The sequence below is a fragment of the Kwoniella bestiolae genome, chromosome 5 (genome assembly GCF_000512585.2).
Source record: "Kwoniella bestiolae CBS 10118 chromosome 5, complete sequence".
NCBI lineage: Eukaryota > Fungi > Basidiomycota > Tremellomycetes > Tremellales > Cryptococcaceae > Kwoniella > Kwoniella bestiolae.
In genome coordinates, this window is record NC_089245.1 from 1216696 (window position 1) to 1235420 (window position 18725).

General features: G+C 46.6%; 6 protein-coding genes across 6 annotated transcripts; 1 reads left to right on the plus strand and 5 right to left on the minus strand.

Moving 5' to 3' along the window:
• Positions 1-322: 322 nt before the first annotated feature.
• I302_106838 (uncharacterized protein) lies at positions 323-5064 on the minus strand (the record flags this gene model as incomplete). The annotated part of the gene is made up of 20 exons (XM_065870342.1): positions 323-397; positions 488-757; positions 865-1023; positions 1091-1193; positions 1259-1377; positions 1445-1582; positions 1645-1800; positions 1865-1984; positions 2044-2158; positions 2212-2286; positions 2338-2513; positions 2570-2693; positions 2750-3498; positions 3554-3634; positions 3691-3930; positions 4001-4283; positions 4345-4450; positions 4506-4620; positions 4683-4904; positions 4984-5064. The coding sequence occupies 20 exons, from the start codon at positions 5062-5064 to the stop codon at positions 323-325; spliced, it is 3507 nt and encodes a 1168-aa protein (XP_065726414.1).
• Positions 5065-5373: 309 nt separating this feature from the next.
• I302_106839 (uncharacterized protein) lies at positions 5374-7503 on the minus strand (the record flags this gene model as incomplete). The annotated part of the gene is made up of 8 exons (XM_019192509.1): positions 5374-5511; positions 5570-6045; positions 6105-6163; positions 6298-6552; positions 6646-6930; positions 7051-7129; positions 7198-7253; positions 7325-7503. 8 exons carry the CDS (start codon positions 7501-7503, stop codon positions 5374-5376), a joined length of 1527 nt encoding a protein of 508 aa, XP_019045506.1.
• Positions 7504-7849: 346 nt separating this feature from the next.
• Positions 7850-9067, minus strand: I302_106840 (uncharacterized protein; the record flags this gene model as incomplete). The annotated part of the gene is made up of 5 exons (XM_019192508.1): positions 7850-7974; positions 8078-8288; positions 8378-8536; positions 8686-8820; positions 8921-9067. The coding sequence occupies 5 exons, from the start codon at positions 9065-9067 to the stop codon at positions 7850-7852; spliced, it is 777 nt and encodes a 258-aa protein (XP_019045505.1).
• Positions 9068-9609: 542 nt separating this feature from the next.
• On the minus strand, positions 9610-14029 carry I302_106841 (ATP-dependent protease La; the record flags this gene model as incomplete). Its single annotated transcript, XM_019192507.1, has 10 exons — positions 9610-9803; positions 9937-9965; positions 10038-10369; positions 10503-10614; positions 10693-10961; positions 11079-11317; positions 11383-11429; positions 11488-11655; positions 11929-12907; positions 12979-14029. 10 exons carry the CDS (start codon positions 14027-14029, stop codon positions 9610-9612), a joined length of 3420 nt encoding a protein of 1139 aa, XP_019045504.1.
• A 377-nt stretch (positions 14030-14406) lies between these two features.
• On the minus strand, positions 14407-15531 carry I302_106842 (uncharacterized protein; the record flags this gene model as incomplete). The annotated part of the gene is made up of 6 exons (XM_019192506.1): positions 14407-14637; positions 14718-14771; positions 14858-14939; positions 15029-15159; positions 15260-15364; positions 15430-15531. The coding sequence occupies 6 exons, from the start codon at positions 15529-15531 to the stop codon at positions 14407-14409; spliced, it is 705 nt and encodes a 234-aa protein (XP_019045503.1).
• Positions 15532-16655: 1124 nt separating this feature from the next.
• Positions 16656-18406, plus strand: I302_106843 (uncharacterized protein; the record flags this gene model as incomplete). Its single annotated transcript, XM_019192505.2, has 5 exons — positions 16656-16997; positions 17062-17122; positions 17354-17735; positions 17805-18308; positions 18373-18406. The coding sequence occupies 5 exons, from the start codon at positions 16656-16658 to the stop codon at positions 18404-18406; spliced, it is 1323 nt and encodes a 440-aa protein (XP_019045502.2).
• Positions 18407-18725: the final 319 nt, after the last annotated feature.

An 18725-nucleotide genomic window follows, 5' to 3' on the forward strand; every position in this document is an offset into this window, starting at 1 on the left:
TAATAGATCAAATAGACAACGACTTATATGTATACACACATAATATGTTGCATATATCTTAGTTCATTACTACGAGACTCTATATACAACTTTATAATTCATATTTCATTATATCATATCTGCGCCTGCGCATTTTGGCTAGATTTGATCCTACTACACACTGTTTGATGATCCACCTACAAACATTGACACCCATCTCCTACTCTTCTGAAAGTACGTCGAGATCATATATCGCAAGTTCCCCTAAAATTGTAAGGTGCCCCTATTTTCATCGTCATATCAGCTGGTGCATTCAACACTTGATCAATCTCGGTGATTTCACTCACTGATTCCTATTCGGGTCAGCCATCCTGATCAATTTCATATCAGGTCCTTTAATTTCTATACCAGACATATCCTATCCACCATAACATCAATCAGCAACGTCCACTTATCACAACCATAATGAAACACTGGATCTCCTTGCGATCGAGAAAGGATGACTCACCTGCGGAGTGATCAGGATATATTGCTTTCCATCACTTTCCCTCGCCCCGTCCATCAAACTCTTCGCAGCCACCTTTCTATTCGCATGATCCAAGAACACATCCCACTCGTCCAACGCTCTGATGGGACATGGGACAGTAGACCAAAGTGCTAAAAGGAACGAAACAGTTGAGAAAGACCTTTCACCTCCAGAGAGATTTTTGGGAGTCTTGTAGTGAGATCGTTGAGTCAATTCCCCTTCGGCATTCTCGGTACGCGTTGTTGAGGTGACCTGATGAATGAGAATAAAGTGACATCCACCGAGACAATCAGCAAAGATTCTTCCGATCTGCAACCATCATTCGACTTGAGGGAAATATCAGAGTTGGCAATACTCACCACAAGTGACAACTTCTCCTTCTTATGCTCAAAGTCCAACCTCCCGTCCATATCCCTCAAACTCTCAAAAACGACAAACGCCGTCTTAGCTCGAACGGCGATGTTGTTTCGACTATCCGCCCACCATGTCCTTCTGGTCCGCATTGCTTGATGGAAGACCTGCCAGGCACACCAAGTTCAGCATTAGTGAAACCCCTCCTTCCAAAGTAGCTACATATAGACCCACTTTGTTCAGCCTTCGCATTTGATTGATATTCTGTACGACATCCTTGAGCAATGTTTTAGCTTTTCTGAGCTCTGACGCCAGATGACTGGTGTCAACTCCGAGTCTGCGCATAGCAGATCAGCAATGCGTCTTGAAGATAGTGACTGTACAAGACACCGTATCACTCACTGCTTCTCAGCTTCCTTAATGGCGGCATCTAGTGTTGTCCTTTCCTGCGCCAGCTGAGCGGTAGTCTTGTCACTGTATGCTCGTACAGGGCAGAAAGCTCTAGCTTGCCTAGACCATTCCTATCGAACATGGCTCACGCGTTAATACTGCAAAATCTTCATAGAAGTTATTTCAAGCACGTCTCACCTCAATTTGTTTGTCAAGGCTCTCCACCTCAGCGGTTGCTTTGTCTCTCCTTGTCTGGTACGTCTGCACTGCTCCCTCGTAATGCTGTCTCTTGTTGTCCGTATCTGATCGTTGCTGAACTAAGACAGTGAGTATTTTCTGTCCAATCATCGCAATCAGCTTCACATCATATCTGTAGCGTGTTACGCGGATATACTCACCTCCTGCTTCGTTCGTTGAGGTGTGTGTTCGTCCAGTTCTTTCTGACGATCGGCGATATCTCGTTGATATCGTTTTAAATCCTCCTGCCTCTTTTCCTTGTCACTGAGATGCGCTTGGAGCTGAATCTCCTTGCCTTCGATCTGACGCATCCGTTCCTATATCGTAATTAGATCAGTCAACAGTCACTTCCCACTGAATGCACCAGCCTGGCAAGCTTACCTCTCGATCCGCTTCCCAATTTTCCATCTCCGTGGAAGTCATCTCCGAGAGTTGCCTTCTGATATCGTCCAATTTCTGTTCGACAGTTGGCATGGAGTTTGTGATCTTCTTGATCTGCGCCTGTATAATTAGGCAATTCAGCACACTGTTCAACCGTAGCAGCTTGCGCGAAAGCTTACAACAAGGTCTTTTACTTCTTTATCAAGCATCTGGACTTTCTGCTGAGCCTCCAGTTTCTTTTCCGCCAGCTCCTGGATTTGATCCTCACATCGCTTCAGGTCGTCCTGTGCTTGTCTGTCATATAATTGGGTCAGAACGAGAACATCAGATGATAAGATATCACTCACTTCACGTCATCACCCAGATCCCTGGTGAAAAGTGTGTTTCCTCTCCATTGGCTGACGGGACCAGACGTTTTGCTCCTGCAGGCAAGCGTCAACAAGAGTATCAAGTTCGGGAAAGAGGCATCTCACGAATTGGTACCAGAAATCTGCTGATGATCAGCGGAATAGTAATTGACGAAATCCAGCACTCGATTATTGTGTAAGCGTTTCATCTCGTTGTTGGCTTCTTGAACTGTCCTCGCCAGGAAAGTCCTTTCAATTCGGTTGAGAGTAATGAGAAGTCTTAGAACGTCTTCGTTGTTGACCTAGTGATCTCGTTCAGCTCGCAGCTCGGGACTTGAAGAATCCGGGCGGTACTTACGGAAAGTTTACTGAGGATTGTGGGACCCAGATGACCCTGATCGCCTCGCTTGTAGTCGAACCTGTCTCCACCGTGCAGCAGGATAGGCGGAAGCTGGAATGAACCGGTACCTGGTCGATAACCACTGCAGCTGGGGTCAGCATGCATGACCACGGAGCGTGAGCAAAGGAATCTACCTACCCTCTGGAGTGTCTACGAAGGATTTCAGTGAGAGTAGCCCGATCCTGTACATCTCGCACGGCGAAAGTACACAGGTTCTGACCGAGAACTGCTTGTACGATATCTCTGTAGTACATGTCTTCCAGCTTGACGTACATCCCTAGCGGACCAAGGGGCGGAGAGTGTTTCCATTTGGTCCGTTGGATGTCCTTCATCACATTGTCCAAGCCTTGACCGAATGCTGAAAGTCGGTTGATCGACTGGCCTTGAAGATTGGTGATTTTCCCCTGAATATTGCGAGCTTTCAACTTTTTCTGCTCAATTTCGTTCTCCAGTTCTGTGACCGCGACTCTAGCAAGTTTCAGATCCGCGGCCTTTTCCACCTGTTGTTGTTGCTTTTTGGGTTTATCCTTTTTCAGTTTGTTGAGAAATTCTTCATGTCTGGTTCGAGCGTCAACCAATTTGGCAAGCTCATCTCGTTGTGCATCAGCGTTCAATCGGAGTTTGGCATCAATCTTGGATTGAAGGATTTGTAGACCTCCTCGATCCGTCTCGATGTCGTCTTTGATAGTATTGATGTCATCCTGCGGAATCAGCGATGGTTTCGTGCTTTCAAGACTTACATCAAGTTCACCGATAGCCTTCTTCTCAGCTTTGACCTTCTCCTTTGCGTCTTGGACAGCTTTCTGGAGTGGTTTACGATTCTCGTCGAAGTTGTCTAGATCTTTCTCAGTTTGCCTGATCTCTTCCGCTATCTTTATGAGTTTTTTCTGGGATCATAGCGTGTCAGATGAGCAACTCCAGTACTTCAGATAATCCACATACTTCATGTTTATGAGCCTCGTTCTGAGCTTGCTCCATCTTCTCATTGTTTACATTCACCGTTTCCTGATACTCATCTCGAGCCTGCGATAATTCCAACTGTTAGCCAGGTTCTTAGCGATTTCTTCGAGCGCACTTACCTGTTCTTTGTCGGTCACGTATGACCAAGCTAATTGGTCAAGAACGGTTTTATACTTATCCTTCTGTTTTAGGATGGCGTCCGAGGCAAGTAGCTTTCTCTGGAGAGTGTCGACTTTTTCCTTCAGAGCAGGTACAGCTTCAGTCTGTCTCTTGATGTGGGTATTAATCTGATCTATGTTCTGCATGGAGGATTCGTACGTCTCGAGAAGAGCTGAAAGCTGAGTTCCTTTGAGGAAGAACTGGATTAGGTGAGTCGTCAGCGTGGCGAAATCTCACGTCAGCTCAGCGCAGATACAGGAAGAAACGTACCTTGTACAATTGACCAGGATCTGAACTCTGCAGGAAACTTCTAGCTTGATCTTGTGTCAGGATGGTTAAGGGCGAATCGATGTTGATGTTGAAGTTCTCGCATATAGCGGTGAGCTCCGATCGTTTATTGGCGAGGATTCTTCCATCCCTACTAGCTCTGAATCTGTAGGTAGTGGCTCCAGTCAATGAGATCGTTCGTTCGATGACTATATGAGGATCGTAAACATCAGGTTTGAAAGCTCTCGGACCGGAATTGGCCATGACGACGGTTATTATCGCTTTGCTGTGAAGATGTCGATGGTGGTTAACAATGATGCCAGCCAGAGAATGCAACTAGTACTCACTCGGCTCCCTTTCTGATCAGATCCTTCAACCCTTGCCCTCTTCCGGTAGTCATAGCTTTGCCACCCAGCGCAATAGCTATAGCAGTAAGTACAGCTGATTTGCCACCTATCACATACCAATCAGATTGCATCTACGGATGAACAGTCAAAGAAGTACTCACTTCCATTATGTCCCACAAGGAAGTTCATCCTATGCCCGAACTCGACAGTAAGATGACGATGACACATGAAATCCACCAAATTGATTGATTTCAGTACCCCTCCTTCTGACGTTGCCTGTTAATCCACACAAATCAACATCATCCATTCAGAGTCAACAGATATAGGGATCAGCTTACTCCGACGTAACCCTTTTGACGCTTCCTAGCAGCTTCGTACGCTTTGACCAAAGCGTCCTCCTTGAACTGCACTTCCTCGTACTCGTCCATCGAGGAATCATCATCACTTGGTTCCTCCTCTTCTAGATCAGGTACAGAATCGGACGAAGCGTCTGATGAATCATCTCCATCTTCTTCTTCCTGACTCCTGTCCACATGGTTCTCTCTCTTTACTCTCTTGATCTGTGACAATATCGATACCATGATGAGCAGGGGAACTTCCTGTAAAGCAGGTGGGAGGAAGCCAAAGCAGTGAACTTACCTCTCTCGCACGGACATTCTCACCATCCTCGGCATCCGACTGAGGAGACGGTGATGGTCTCTTGGCACCTGCTCTGGCCATGATGGCGATACTCTGGATTGAGAACTGAAGCTGATGCGCTTTTTGATCCTGGATTGGTTTCTTGAGGGAGAAGAGTGAGGAAGAGAAAGAGAAGATGAGAAAGTAGAAGTGGATTGATATCTGATGTTCTTGCTCATAATCAGAGAGTCGCGTCAACCAGAGCGATAAATGGGAAAAAGGTCGCGTAACCTGATGAGCAGTGACAACCGTGGGAAAATAACACGGATAGAGAGAGATAAGATAACCAACCAAACAGCAACAAGCTATCAATTCGATGCATCTATTCAGACGTTTTTACATAGAATATCGTTAATTAGCATACTGCCTATACGTAGTAGTCATAAGAGGATGCGACATCCCCGTACTAGGTATCGTCATACTGGGCAACGTCAAATCATCCTTCTTATCCGGGTTAGGCGTGTGAATGTAGCTCATGCCAAATCCAACCTGCAATATGATCAGCAACAACAACGATGCTTTATGCCTTTGGCATCATTCCACTCACAGTGTATGGTACACCAAAGCTTCCTCCCTCTGGATCAACGCTGGTCACAGTCTTACTACCTGATGCTTTCCTTACGGCATCCGACGAGATGGGATCCTTTGAGCTTGAGCTGGAGGAGGACGATTTAGAAGAACTGGAAGTAGAGCTCGAGCTGGACTTAGATGGCTCTTTGGATGATGAGCTTGAAGAAGAGCTTTTACTTGGATCTCTAGAAGAAGAAGAAGACTTGGAAGCTGCTGCTGCCTTCTCCTTTTCCTTTTGAGCAGCGAGTTTGGCAAGTTTCTCTTTCTCCTCCTGGCTTGAGGGTGAGCTCGAACTTGAAGACCGTAAGGACGATGAGCCCGAAGAAGAGCTACTGCTGGAGCTGCTAGGACTACTTGAGCTGGAAGAAGCGGCTGGGGGAGCCTCGTTGAGTTCCTGAGATACCATCTGCAGGGAGAAGAGAAGCAGCAAGAGGAATCCTAGCGTCTTGTTCACTGTGGCAGTACCGGAGGTGAGTAAACAGTTCATCTTGAATGATGGAGGTTAGACCTACGAAGGCTTATACCGATGATCATGGCTAGGTATTTCGTTCTCCAAAGTTTCTGCTTATGTCTGTTCAATTTACAGGCAAGATGTCAGTGATATCCGAACATTCGTGTCGAACACCATTCTCCGATCTGCCATCATCCAGCTCCTACCCTCCCACCTCTATCACACTTCCCATTGGCCTTTCTAGGATCACTCACTTGTCCTCAACCTTCTTCCTTTCCATCTCCTCTTTCCGTCTCCTCGCCTCCTCCTTAGCTTTCCTCATCTCCTCCTCTCGCATCTTTGCTTTCTCCTCAGCTTCCTTCTTAGCTTTCTCCTTCTCTTTCAGCTTTTCAGCCTCTTTCGCCTTTTCCTCTTCTTTCAATTTAGCTCGTTCCTTCTCTTTCTTCTTACGTGCTTCCTCCTCTTTGGCCTTCTTCTCAATCTCCGGATCGGGCTTGTTGAAATGTCCCCTAATAAGTTATCTCATCCAGGTCCATTAGTACCTCCCATCCATGAAAACAAGCAACAATGAATAGAAAGGAAGGGGACGAGGCCAAACTCACACATGACTAGGCATCCCCTTCTCCCACCACAACTCATTCCCCACTCTATTGGCTCGACCCAGGGGAAAAGGCCATGGCATCAATTTGTTCAATCTCGTAGTGAGGAACGCAGATGGGTGAGAACGTAGATCGTCCCATGGTGAGGGTTCGGTAGGTCCATCTTCTTTCTTCTTCTCTTCTTTCTTTTCTGATGGTTTATCTCGCGAGGAGGATGAAGAGGAGGATCTCTTCTCTTCGGCCGGGGGTGGGATCTCAGAGACAATGTGGTTCCACATTAGGATGAATCTGTACGTGGCAGGAGGAAAAAACATTGTTAGCTTGATTCAGGATCTCTCAAGTGGTACGACGACGTGATATCTTCCTATAACATGGTAGCTACTAGCCAACAATGGGAGTGACACTCACAACAGACTCGCAATAGCCATATGCACATAGGTGATATGCAACTGCGGCACCCCAGGCACAATACCCAACATCTGTACCACTACGTCCGCCATCCTCTCCATCAGCATCAACCCCTCTCTTATTCGGATATAGTGCTTGATCACTCACTCAGCGCAAAGATGATGATGATGAATCCCCACTGTATGACCATAGGTGCTACGTGCCTTCACCACACCAGCACAAATCAGTTTGAATGCTTGCTTCAAAGTCTTGTTATGAGATAAATTGGACCTACCACACTCTGTCCGCGGCGGGTAGGAGATTAGGCATAACATTGGCAGCCATGAATAGTACCATCCCCACGATGAGTATGGTATATATCGGTGAAGGCGTGGAGAGAGATTGGGAGAAGGGGTAGGAGTAGGATGGGTAAGGCGAGAAAGAGGGACTGTAAGTATATGGTAAGAATGACATCTTGGTCGATGTAGAATGTAAATATCAGGAGATTGGGATTGGTCGTGAATCTTGTTGTAGATGGAGATATCGCTCACAGGACATACAAGATCTCATGTCGACGGATCATGATGTGCTATCAACTATAGGCTCGAGTGACCGTACGCACAAACAAGCAGATCCGTAATCCCAAAGGATCAGTAAAGAATCAGTTCAAAGGAGCGTCAACAGCTGTTGACCGTTTGATCTTAAACCACTACACTCATGCAACCACTCCTTTGCTCGTCATACAGATAAGGTGTGATACCAATCCTACTTACATATCGTGGTCATAAGTATACAAATCTATCATTCTCTTGCGCAAATTCTACTGCCTATTCATAAGTCTATCTACATGTTCCCTCACTCCTCCCTCCCACTCATACCACGTAACAGAAGCGTACCAATCGTCCCTCACCTGTCCATCGGATTGTCTGACATCTTGTCGTCCTTCTGTGCTCAGATACCGGTCATTCCATCAGCAGTCATCACCATTTCGATCCCAGACCAGGTGTACAGAAGGTAAAAATAGGAGAGCAGAGATCCATCCACTCACCCCTCGCACCCTCTTTCCCAGGTGGTAAAACCCTCATACATCTCAATACCCCCTCATGTGTGTACCCCAACCTCTTCGCAGCATTCTGACTAGCGACATTCAAAGTGGTCGTAATCCACTGACATCTTCTCAGACCCAGTCCACCTTGGGAGGGATGATCGAGTATACGGTGCATTACCAATCCCGTAGCGTGCGTTTGTACGTGGGTGCGCTGTCCCATGCGGATTAATACAGGTCACGATCATAGAGAGGGAAAAGACCCCATTTGGTTGGTTCTGGATATGAGGTGGTACCACTCACGTGAAATTCAGGTAAGATCATTATATACCCAGGTTCACAAATCATCGCTTGGTAGTTCGACGCTATCATCCCTATTATCCCTGCGAAGACGTAATCTTTGGTATCTACTTGTGATTTTGCGCCAGGTGGTTGAGTGAAGATGGCTAGCATGAGGGTGTCCTTATGTGTATACCAGTATCAGCTTCCCGTACAGTGTTACTTGATGAAGCTCGAGCTCGACGAGTATACCAGCATGATCATATAGATCCGCATTCCATTCTCCACGAAGGAATGGTGTACTGTAAACCCAGAGAAAAGGTGACACGCACCGAAGCCCTCCTACAGGTATTTTCAATCCAAACCAACACATCCCCCAGATCCCTGAACGGCGCGAACCCAAGCCATCGAAGTACCTCGGGTGATCTGGAGTATCCATCCAATATCAGTTGAGCATGGAGTGAGGGCTAAAACACACCACCCATCAGCTCAACATCCCTGTCTTCTCCTCCATGATCTACAGTACGTCTCACGTCTGATCGATCTTAAGCGTACGGGGTCACTCACGATGACAGGTCTAAGTTCGACTTTATCAGATCTCAGCTCCTTCACATCAAAGACATAGTTCAGATCATACTCCTGCGGTGGTGTCGTCAGGTGGCTATCCCTAGTTGGGGGTGTAGGCGCGGTATGATTGTTGATATAGGTTGTCATGCCGATATATCCTAACACCAAGATGAAGTGAGAGTGTGAATATGGGTGGTCCTGTCCTGTCCTGTACTTTTGAGTATCCTGATTATATAGGGCCACCGAAATGACGCGAGGAGGATACAGCCGACGCTTCGTTGGTCCGCTAAACAAGGTTAACAGTTCGAATCGTGTACTCTGAATGGGGTATCGTAACTATCTTTGGAGATACGGTCATCGACTCGTCGGATCTCGCTTAAACCGAACAAGAAAATAGCCGAGTCATCGAATGGAGTGACAAACAGCCAGACACTTAAACGCAATCATCTACCCGGATGAATTGTGATGATATGCATTTGGTATTGTATAACTTCTCTCTGCTCAGCCCCGACTATTCTATTTCCCCCAAATACTAAACGAGTCAAATGTATGACAAGAAAGCAAACACCTATATGCTGTGACTAACTTGACTAAAATATGATCCTGAGCCATGCCACTTATCTATAAATCAAACCAACCCTCTCTATGCTACCCAAAACATCTATCCATTCTTTTCATGTAGAACCCAGCTACAACTTCTCCCTCTCAGGTTCCCTCTCAAGAGGCAACGTCTCCCTCCACCTCGTCTCATTTTCAGTCCCCTTGAACACCTCATACAGCACCTGTCTGATATCTTCCACAAAGACGAATTCGATCCCCTTCTTCACTGAGAGGGGGACGTTTTCGTCTATATCGGGTTTACAAGCGATGGGTACGATTAGTTCTGTAACATTAGATAAAATCATCATCTTATCAGTTGAACCAGTCTTTAATGCAAATATTCTGACAAAGATGAGAAACAGGGATAGAGGGAGGGAGGGAAGGGCTGGGACGTATAAAGCCAAGACTAAACTCACTCTTGATACCCGCTCGATGCGCTGCAAGACTAACACCCAAACCAACCAACCTCGCATTAGCTAAAGCAAACCCAATCCGGTCAGAGGTGGAAACCACTCACATCTTCTCCTTCAACCCACCAACAGGTAACACCTGCCCCAACAGACTGATCTCCCCGGTCATAGCCACATCCGGATCGACCTTCGTCTTAGTGAACAAACTGACAAAGGCAGTCAAGATGGCCGTACCTGCCGAGGGACCTTCTTTACCTATCCCTCCCTCGGGCATGTGCAGGTGAACGTCCCGGTCGTTGAGCGTGACTTCGTTATCGGATTTGGTGATTCCGAGGGAATAAGCGTGGGATTTGACGTATGATAAGGCGATTTGAGCGGATTCTCGGATGACTTCTCCTAGTTTACCTGTTAATTGTAGGTTACCTTTACCGGGCATTGCCTGAGGAGATGCAGATGATTAGCAACGAATCATTACGAAATGTCATATTTGACAATTGATTGTGGTCCATAGCGAAACAGATGATGGAAGATAATACTGCATGTCTTGGATCGTGAGGTAGAAATTTGCTCACAGTAACTTCAATAGGCATAACAGCACCCGAACCATTACCCAAATAGCCCAAACCAGTAGAAACACCAGCAGGTGGACTAGAGGTATACAATCTATCTTTATGGTAGATAGGTCTATCGTACAACCAAATCATCAGTATCCCACCTATCATCTATCAATCTATGATAAACCTGCATAGAGCGAAGACTCACGGTCCGACATAATCCCTCAAATTCTCCTGCGTGATCCTAACATGCACCCCCTCAGGCACCTTCAACGGCTCCCTCGGAACAGTCGTAACATGCTTGGTAGTTCCAGGCTCACCAGGCGAAGGCGAATGATCACCCGGTAAATGCTCAGAAGCAGGTTTGATATCTGGTTCTTGAGATTCGACAGTTTGGGTCGTTTCAGGTTCCTTGGGTTCGGGGAGGGCCTCTTCACCTAGGTCACTGACTATTTTGAAGGCTGCTTTTCGGTAGATCTGAGACATACCACAGACAAGGTATCAGCGCAATTTTCTATACTGCCATCCTCAATCCTCCACCGACACTCGGGATCGCAAAGGGAAAAATGGAGAATGGGAGACACAGGAACCCACCTTGTCAATGTGCTTCTTCAAATTTCTAACTCCACTTTCCCTACAGTAATACCTTATCAAAGCCTCTATGGCTCCAGGTTCCAAATCGATATCGACCTCTTTCAACCCCGAAGCTTCCTTAGCCTGGGGTGATAGGTACTTCTCGGCGATGTTCATCTTCTCCGCTGAGACGTATCCTGACACTTCTAGAACTTCCATTCGATCAAGCAATGGCCCAGGGATGGTCTCGAGTACGTTGGCTGACATTACCAATTAAGGTCAGCTATGGTTGCAATATGGGAAATGGCAACATCTATTAGCTCACCGGTACAGACAAAAAGCACTCTCGACAGATCGATGGGCACATCGAGACTATAAGGATACGTGAGCTATGGGTTCATATCGAATCTCTTCGAACGCCACAACTCACTAATGATCCAAGAACGATTTGTTCTGCTCGGGATCTAACATTTCTAACAAGGCACTTGCAGGATCACCATTGTAGGCTTTGCTGATCTTGTCCACCTCATCGATCAAAATAAGAGGGTTTTCAGTGGCGACCTTCTTGAGTGCTTGAACGGGTTTACCGGGCATGGCACTGACCAGTGAAATGGAGATTAGCTATCTCCCTAGGTGCAGCTCACGCACAGGCGAGTCAAATCTGGCGATGAGTGGTAATGGGAACAGAGAAAAGGCGTGACGGAGACAATGAAGCTAGAGGTACAAAAGGATGAGAGAGGTGTGAAAAGGCCAGAGCGGGATGAGGGATATGTCGATCGAGCAGGATGGAGAGATAAATTGAAAGGGAAGAATGCTGGGCGGAGGTGAAAGTGATCATAGCCAAAGGCCAAGCGGCAGAACACCAACTCACCCAATATAAGTCCTCCTATGCCCTTTAATCTCCGCCACGTCCGTCAACCCACCAACCGAGAACCTAAAGAACTGTCGACCCAAGGCTCTGGCAATGGACTTCCCAATCGACGTCTTACCCACCCCAGGCGGACCAGCAAGACAAAGTATCTTCCCTTCCACCGACCCCCGAAGTTTACCAACAGCCATAAACTCGAGGATCCTATCCTTCACATCTTTCAGACCATAATGATCCTCGTCCAATACCCTGATGGCATGGGAGATATCGTAGTTCTCAGGCGAATGGACACCCCACGGAACCTGGGTTAACCAATCGATATAATTCCTTGTGACGTTAAATTCGCTGGCGGAAGGTTCGAGATGTACGAGTTTGTTCAATTCCTCATCGAATACCTTTCGGACCTGTTGAGGCATCGCCAATTTACTGGCTTTCTCTTTGAACGTCTCTATGAGCTTATCTTTCCCATCTGACTCCATACCCAGTTCTTTCTTGATGCCCTTGAGCTGTTCCATAAGGTAATATTCCCTCTGTCGCTTTTGGATCTTGGTATCGACATCACGAGCAATCTTGAACTGTAATTGCGCATTGATCAGTTCCTTCTTCAGTAATACGAGGGAACGCTGTAATCGATCTTCAACATTGGTAGATTCCAACACCGCCTGGAGATCCTCGAGATTAGATGTAGAGACGACGGCAGCGAGGTCGGCGAGTTTATCGGGCTCGTCAAATACCTGAGAAGAGGTATTGGACATTGCGAATGAGGTGACTTGTTCTCTGAACATCGGTTGGAGCTGGGCGATCTCCTTGAATACCGAGATGAGTTCTGACATTATTGCTCGGATCACTTGCGAGTCTTTCTGGTATGGTTCGAGAGAGACGTTGGAGACATTGGTGATTGAGATGTCTGGTACGAGGGAATGGATAAAGTTGATAGGTGAGAGGGGTTTGGAAGGTTTGTGTTGAGCGGGTTTGGCGGGTTCTATATGACGAATGACATCACAAAATCAGTACATGTTCTTGTTTGGTCAGACCGCAAGAAATCAAACGTACCGGCTTGTTCCTCCCCTTCCTCGCTCTCCCTAGAGACCGTACCCAGCTCTTCTCTCACCTCCTCAACAGAGGGTACATCAGGCTCAAAGCTCTCTACATGACCTTCGACATTCTCTCCCTCCGTCACCTCCGGTGTAACCTGTACGAACGGCGCCTGAGCAGCAAGTTGTCCAGGGGTGACCAGCTCATCAATCTTGATCCGTCTATGAGGGAACAGTACCGCAGTAAGACTCTCAGGTTTACCCTCCCCCTCATTCGATGTGAAACAACTGGTGATCTGACAGAAGACACCGACATTGTGTACCTGGTCCAAAGACTCAATCACGTCCGAATCGGAATTTGAATCTTTCAAAAGGAAGGCTCCGACGTATGGCTGTCCCTTCGCTTGGAGTTCCCGAATGGCCTTGATAACGGGTGGTGATCTCACTGTAACGGCTTTGTAGAATCCGGGAAAGAGGGGTCGATGGGTGATAGGTACAGCTAGGACTTGGGGGTATGTCTCGGGTATATTGGGTTTAACAATTTCTTTACCGCTCGCTGAGTTACCTCCTGCAGAACCGGGAAGGGAGAACGGATTACTTGACGATGTCGAAGAAGAGGTGGTAGATCGTGTACTGTTGGAAGATGATTCCTTCTTTGCTCTTTCTTCGGCAGTCTTGGACGACTCAGCTTCCTCCGATCCATCTTTCTCTTGTTTCTTCTCCACCTCCTGCTCTTCCTTCGCGGGTCCTTGTTCCTTCTGTGTCTTAGCTTCTACCTCTTCACCTTTCTTCCCCTCCTCGGCCTTCTCCTTGGGCTTATCCTTATCATTCTCACTAGCTGGATTCACCCATCTTTTCTTCTCCATCAACCTTGACGAGCTATGTATACCCCTCGTTTGCGAGAACGCATCCCTGGATCGGGCTGCTTCGAGATAATGAGCGAGAGATCGGGTAGGAGGCTGAGTGGCAAGTGAGATTGATCGTGTGAGGTGGGTCGGCCGAGATGAGCTGGCGATGGCGCATCGCTGGGATGATGAGGAGGATCGGACGGCTGCTCTGATCGGTAACATGGTGGTATGTACACGAAGAGTTAACTTTTGAACCAGAAGAGCAGAATGTAGATGATCGAGGTAGAGTATGGAGATGGATTCGTCGATATCGATTCGATTAGATATCAGGTATAATTAGTATCGCACATTGGTAATCAATCTCAAAGTGGAGGGAGAGCAGAGTCAAGATGTCCGATGATGAAGCGTCACTCTATAACTACAGTCTAACCGAACCAAGGAATCGCCGCAGGGTCACTGTGGCGATTAGATTCCGTTGTCATTTCTACCTGTACCATTTCACTGCTATCAAGACTCGTCCAGAGATCTAATCATGCATATGTCACTCTGACTCTGCAGACGGACATGACCAAAAGAGTATGGCGAGTTATGCATATACACTATGTTACAACAGTTTCACTCTTAATCGTCTTCTCTTTCGATATATCCCCATTCATCACATCTTCCTTCTGCCCTTCTTGTCCAGGAACGATCCCATTCACTTCCCGATCAACGGTCTTACTTTCTTCGTTTTCCTCATCTGATGATTCTTCGACTTCTGCGGATGAGGGGACCCACCACGATGGTCTATATTGTGGAGGAGGAAGATTGACCAGGTCTGGGTCAAATAGCTAACAAGAGTGAACGTACGACTCAAATCAGCTTTCAGCTCGGTCAGTGAGGTGGTACAATGTGAATTGACATCACTTACTTCTATATACTGTTCATCCGCATATCTATGTTTGCTTCCTGCATGAGCACGATACTACCATACGGGAAACGCAATCAACATCGCATTTCATATATAGTCACAAGACAGTAATGGATGACGTTGATAGGTCGCACACTCACCTCAACAAGTGTAGAAGCAAAATTCCAACCCTGCATCACTCTCAATGCACCTACCACACATCCAGTCTGATGTACCCCGATGCTGCCAATCAAATATTATCATTGGCTGTTTTCCATTTGCAAAGATACGATGTGTCAATGAAGGGGAGAAGTGGTACCATGCACACTTACGGATCGATAAGTAGTACAGGATGAGCTCTGATATCCAGTATATACTTCTCCAAGGCTACTTTGATGACCTCGTCTCGGACGGGCTTCCATTCTGTTCCTGGTGGTCTCCATAGATTCAGTCCGAGATGTATCTGAGCATATGGAACATGTAAGCCGGGTATCCCTTCGTGGACATATCGAATTATGTCAAGTGAGAACAGAATACAGGGAAGGGAGGGGAATAACACTCACAAAGTCTATACCGGACGACCTGATAAATGTCAATAATGGTTTAATAGGATGTTCAGGCGTTAACGAAACGATCGTTTTGAGGTTCAACGAAGATAGGAATGGTATCTATTTCCAGCTCCACGGGATGAGTCGTCCGCAATATCTTAAGGGTTTAGAGAGCAGCAACTCACCTGAGCTGCAGTTGGACTCGCACATCTATATACTCCAGGCTCGACTGTTGAGAATAGGTTGGGCACTTGGATGAGAGCTGGTCCGGATGGTTGTTTCGACATCTCGATTGTGATTTTGTGGGAAGAAGTACCGCCTGACTAGCAGGCTATATACGCTGCTTGATCATACTTTGATTTGTACGTGAGCAGCTGGGAGATATAGCTGTGTTGGGTATAAGAATTAGCTTATTCACCATGAACAACAGTCTGAAAATCGTCATCAACATGCTTTCATTCTTCACTTTCAAGTGACATTCCTCCACATGGAATCAATAATGCATATGCATGTTCATACTCATGCAATACCGGACTGCTCACTTCATCTCCGTATGACCGTCGATCTGATTACGTATACAACGCAAGCAAGCAAATCACCCGCCCCCTTAGCTCACTTTTAGCATTTTAGCGCGAATCGTACCGAAACGCGTTGCGCTTTGACTTTGCTTTTCTCAGGGTCAGGGTCATCCCCCGGATGTGTGTGTGTGATTTTTATTGTGTTATTTTGTTGATGTCGTGTCGGATGAAACGATCTGTGCGTAATATGGTAGTAAAGGGGAGTCTGGAACATAGCATCTCCCTTTCTCTCTCTTTTGCATACGATACGCTGCGCTGCGCTTTTACCATTGTATGGTATTAATGGTAGTATTGCAACAACAAACAGAGGAAGATCATTCACCCTTGTCATCTGATCATCATTCTTCCTACTCCATTCTTTTTATTCCTTTTATTTCACTAATCGCTCATAATCCAAACAGATACAGACCAACCCGCCTCTGTTCACCAGCCTCGATTAATCCTACTCTACCATACATACTACTTGTTGACAAGTAACAACCTACTACACCTACACGCTCCTTTGATTCTTGCTTCACGTTGTGGCTCTGGAAAAACAAACAGATCCAAGCTCAACCCCATACATACCACCGTACTACACCGTACTATACGCATCCTTCAAATCAATCCAACCAAACTGAGCATAGTCCATCGTTAGATTAAACATATCTCAATAGTCTCTTGTTCCTGTCGCCCTACATTTTCAAGTTAGTACCATTCATCATCACGTCTCAACCCATCACCACTATCAATCCCTAAACCACCTTGTTTCCCGCATCGCAAGCTCTTGTCGACGATCGCTAACACCAAAACTTATACATTCCTTTCATCCTTCTCTCCTTTCAGCCTCCAAAATGCACATCTCCGCTACCCTCCTACTTCTCCCCCTGGTACTAGCTCACCAAGGTACACCCCCCGCTCCCGCCTATAGAAGACATCACGCAAGAGCGGTAGTAGATGCCAATCGACCTATCCCAAGAGCAGGAGGAGTCATCGACAACGGTACTCTCGCTTCGATCTCGCAACATGATGCTGAGTACTCAGCAACTCACACGACTGTCATCGCTACTTCCGCTACTGCAACTGCAACCCAAGATGATGATGATGCTTTGACCAGCGCTGCTACGAGTGCGTCAAACAGTGGGAAGTTTGGGGATGGTCTGCCCTCTACCACTACTTCTTCGAGTGCTGCTACTGTTAGTACACTATCTAAATAATCGCAGATCAGGCGTGAGCTGATAAGCCATTCCTTGCAAATAGTCAAGCTTAGCTTCCACTTCGACTGAAGATCTCGCAACTTCTAGTGTTACTTCTGAATCAAGTGAATACCATTTTCTTCCTTCTTCTTCCTCTTCTACTTTCAAACCTTTGACCACCCCCAACGTGAGCACAAACACAATTACAAGTGTTTCTACAGAGTCAAGTACCAGCTCAATTTCGAGTACATCTACAAGTTCTTCTTTGTCAAGTCCCATTTCAAGTGTTTTTCACGAAGTAACATCAAGTTCAAGACACAGTGTAGCTGACCAAACAAATTACCACCCTTCAACAGCATCTTCAACTCTTTCATCCGCAGTTGCAACTTCGACGGCCCTCTCCACCGAAGCACTGCCAACTACCATCTCGCAAGTCGCCTCCTCCGCTATAGCATCTACCACCGCGCACTCGACCGTTGTTCTCGTCACCACCGCGTCAAAATCGCAAACCACCCACAAAGCCTCGTCAACTGCTGAATCTGCTGAAGGAGAGAAGAAGTCTTCTGGTATTGGTAAAACAGCTTTGATCGCTATTATCGTGGTTGCGTCCGTGGTCGGTGCGGCAGGTATCGGTTGGACATTGTTCAGGAAATGGAAATTGAGACCTTCCAACAGGTTCGACAAGAGGATGAACCCTATTGACTTCTCTCCTAACAACGGCGATATGAATGATGACTTGTGAGTGGAACGATCTCACAAATGGGATCGCGATTAAGGGACTAACGTATGTTGTGTTGTTCTGAACAGCTTCGAAAAGACCCTTCAACGAACCGCTTCCAACTCGTCTGCCTCAAGGCAACGAAGAGAGCTGGTAGCCGAGCTCGATGATCCCAACCATGTTCCAGGTGTACCTCAACACGATTTCACAGCTGGTACAGCAGGTGTCGGAGCAGGTTATGCCGCCTACCAACAAGATCCTTATTCCCACGCCGAACAATACGATTACGAAGCTGTATACAACCAACACGGTCAACAACAAGGTTACGATCAGTACCAATACCCTCCTCAAGCTGTCACACAAGATCATCAAGGTTACGCAACCTATCAAGGTGCTCCCCCTACTCAAGATGATGCAGGTTACGCGGACTTGCAAAGAGGTAATTCGATCGGAAGTGGTTCAGGCCACGGACACGGTCATGGCCAAGCGATGCACCAACACGACCAACAAGGTCTTTACCCTGGTCAGATGACTTTCCCCGATGCTAGTGAATATGGTGCTCTGGGTAGACCAACCGGAGGTGCTGATGGACCGTGAGTCTATGTTGTGTGCCCTCGTTAGTCAAGATACCATGCTGATTAGTGTGTATACTTGCAGATATGCCCAAGCAGCTCAATACAGAGGATACTAGACCTCGCTCTCCTGATTTCGCTTCAATTCTTTGTTCCGACCTCCTCAACATTCTCCCAAACCCAGTAAGACTTGCTGGTCGAGTCTTTCTTCCATTCAAACCCAAACTCTACCAATGCCACCTCACGACCAATAAAAGCATCATAATATGTTTTTTTAACTTGTTCATAACCTACATGTGTTTTCATAAATTAGTTGTGGGGGTATCTTTGTCATGCTTTATTAGAGGCCAAAGACAATGCTTCTGACGAGGTGACGATGGACCATGGCGTTTTGCGGTTTGCCAATAATCTGTAATATTTTTGTATTCTCAATCTCAT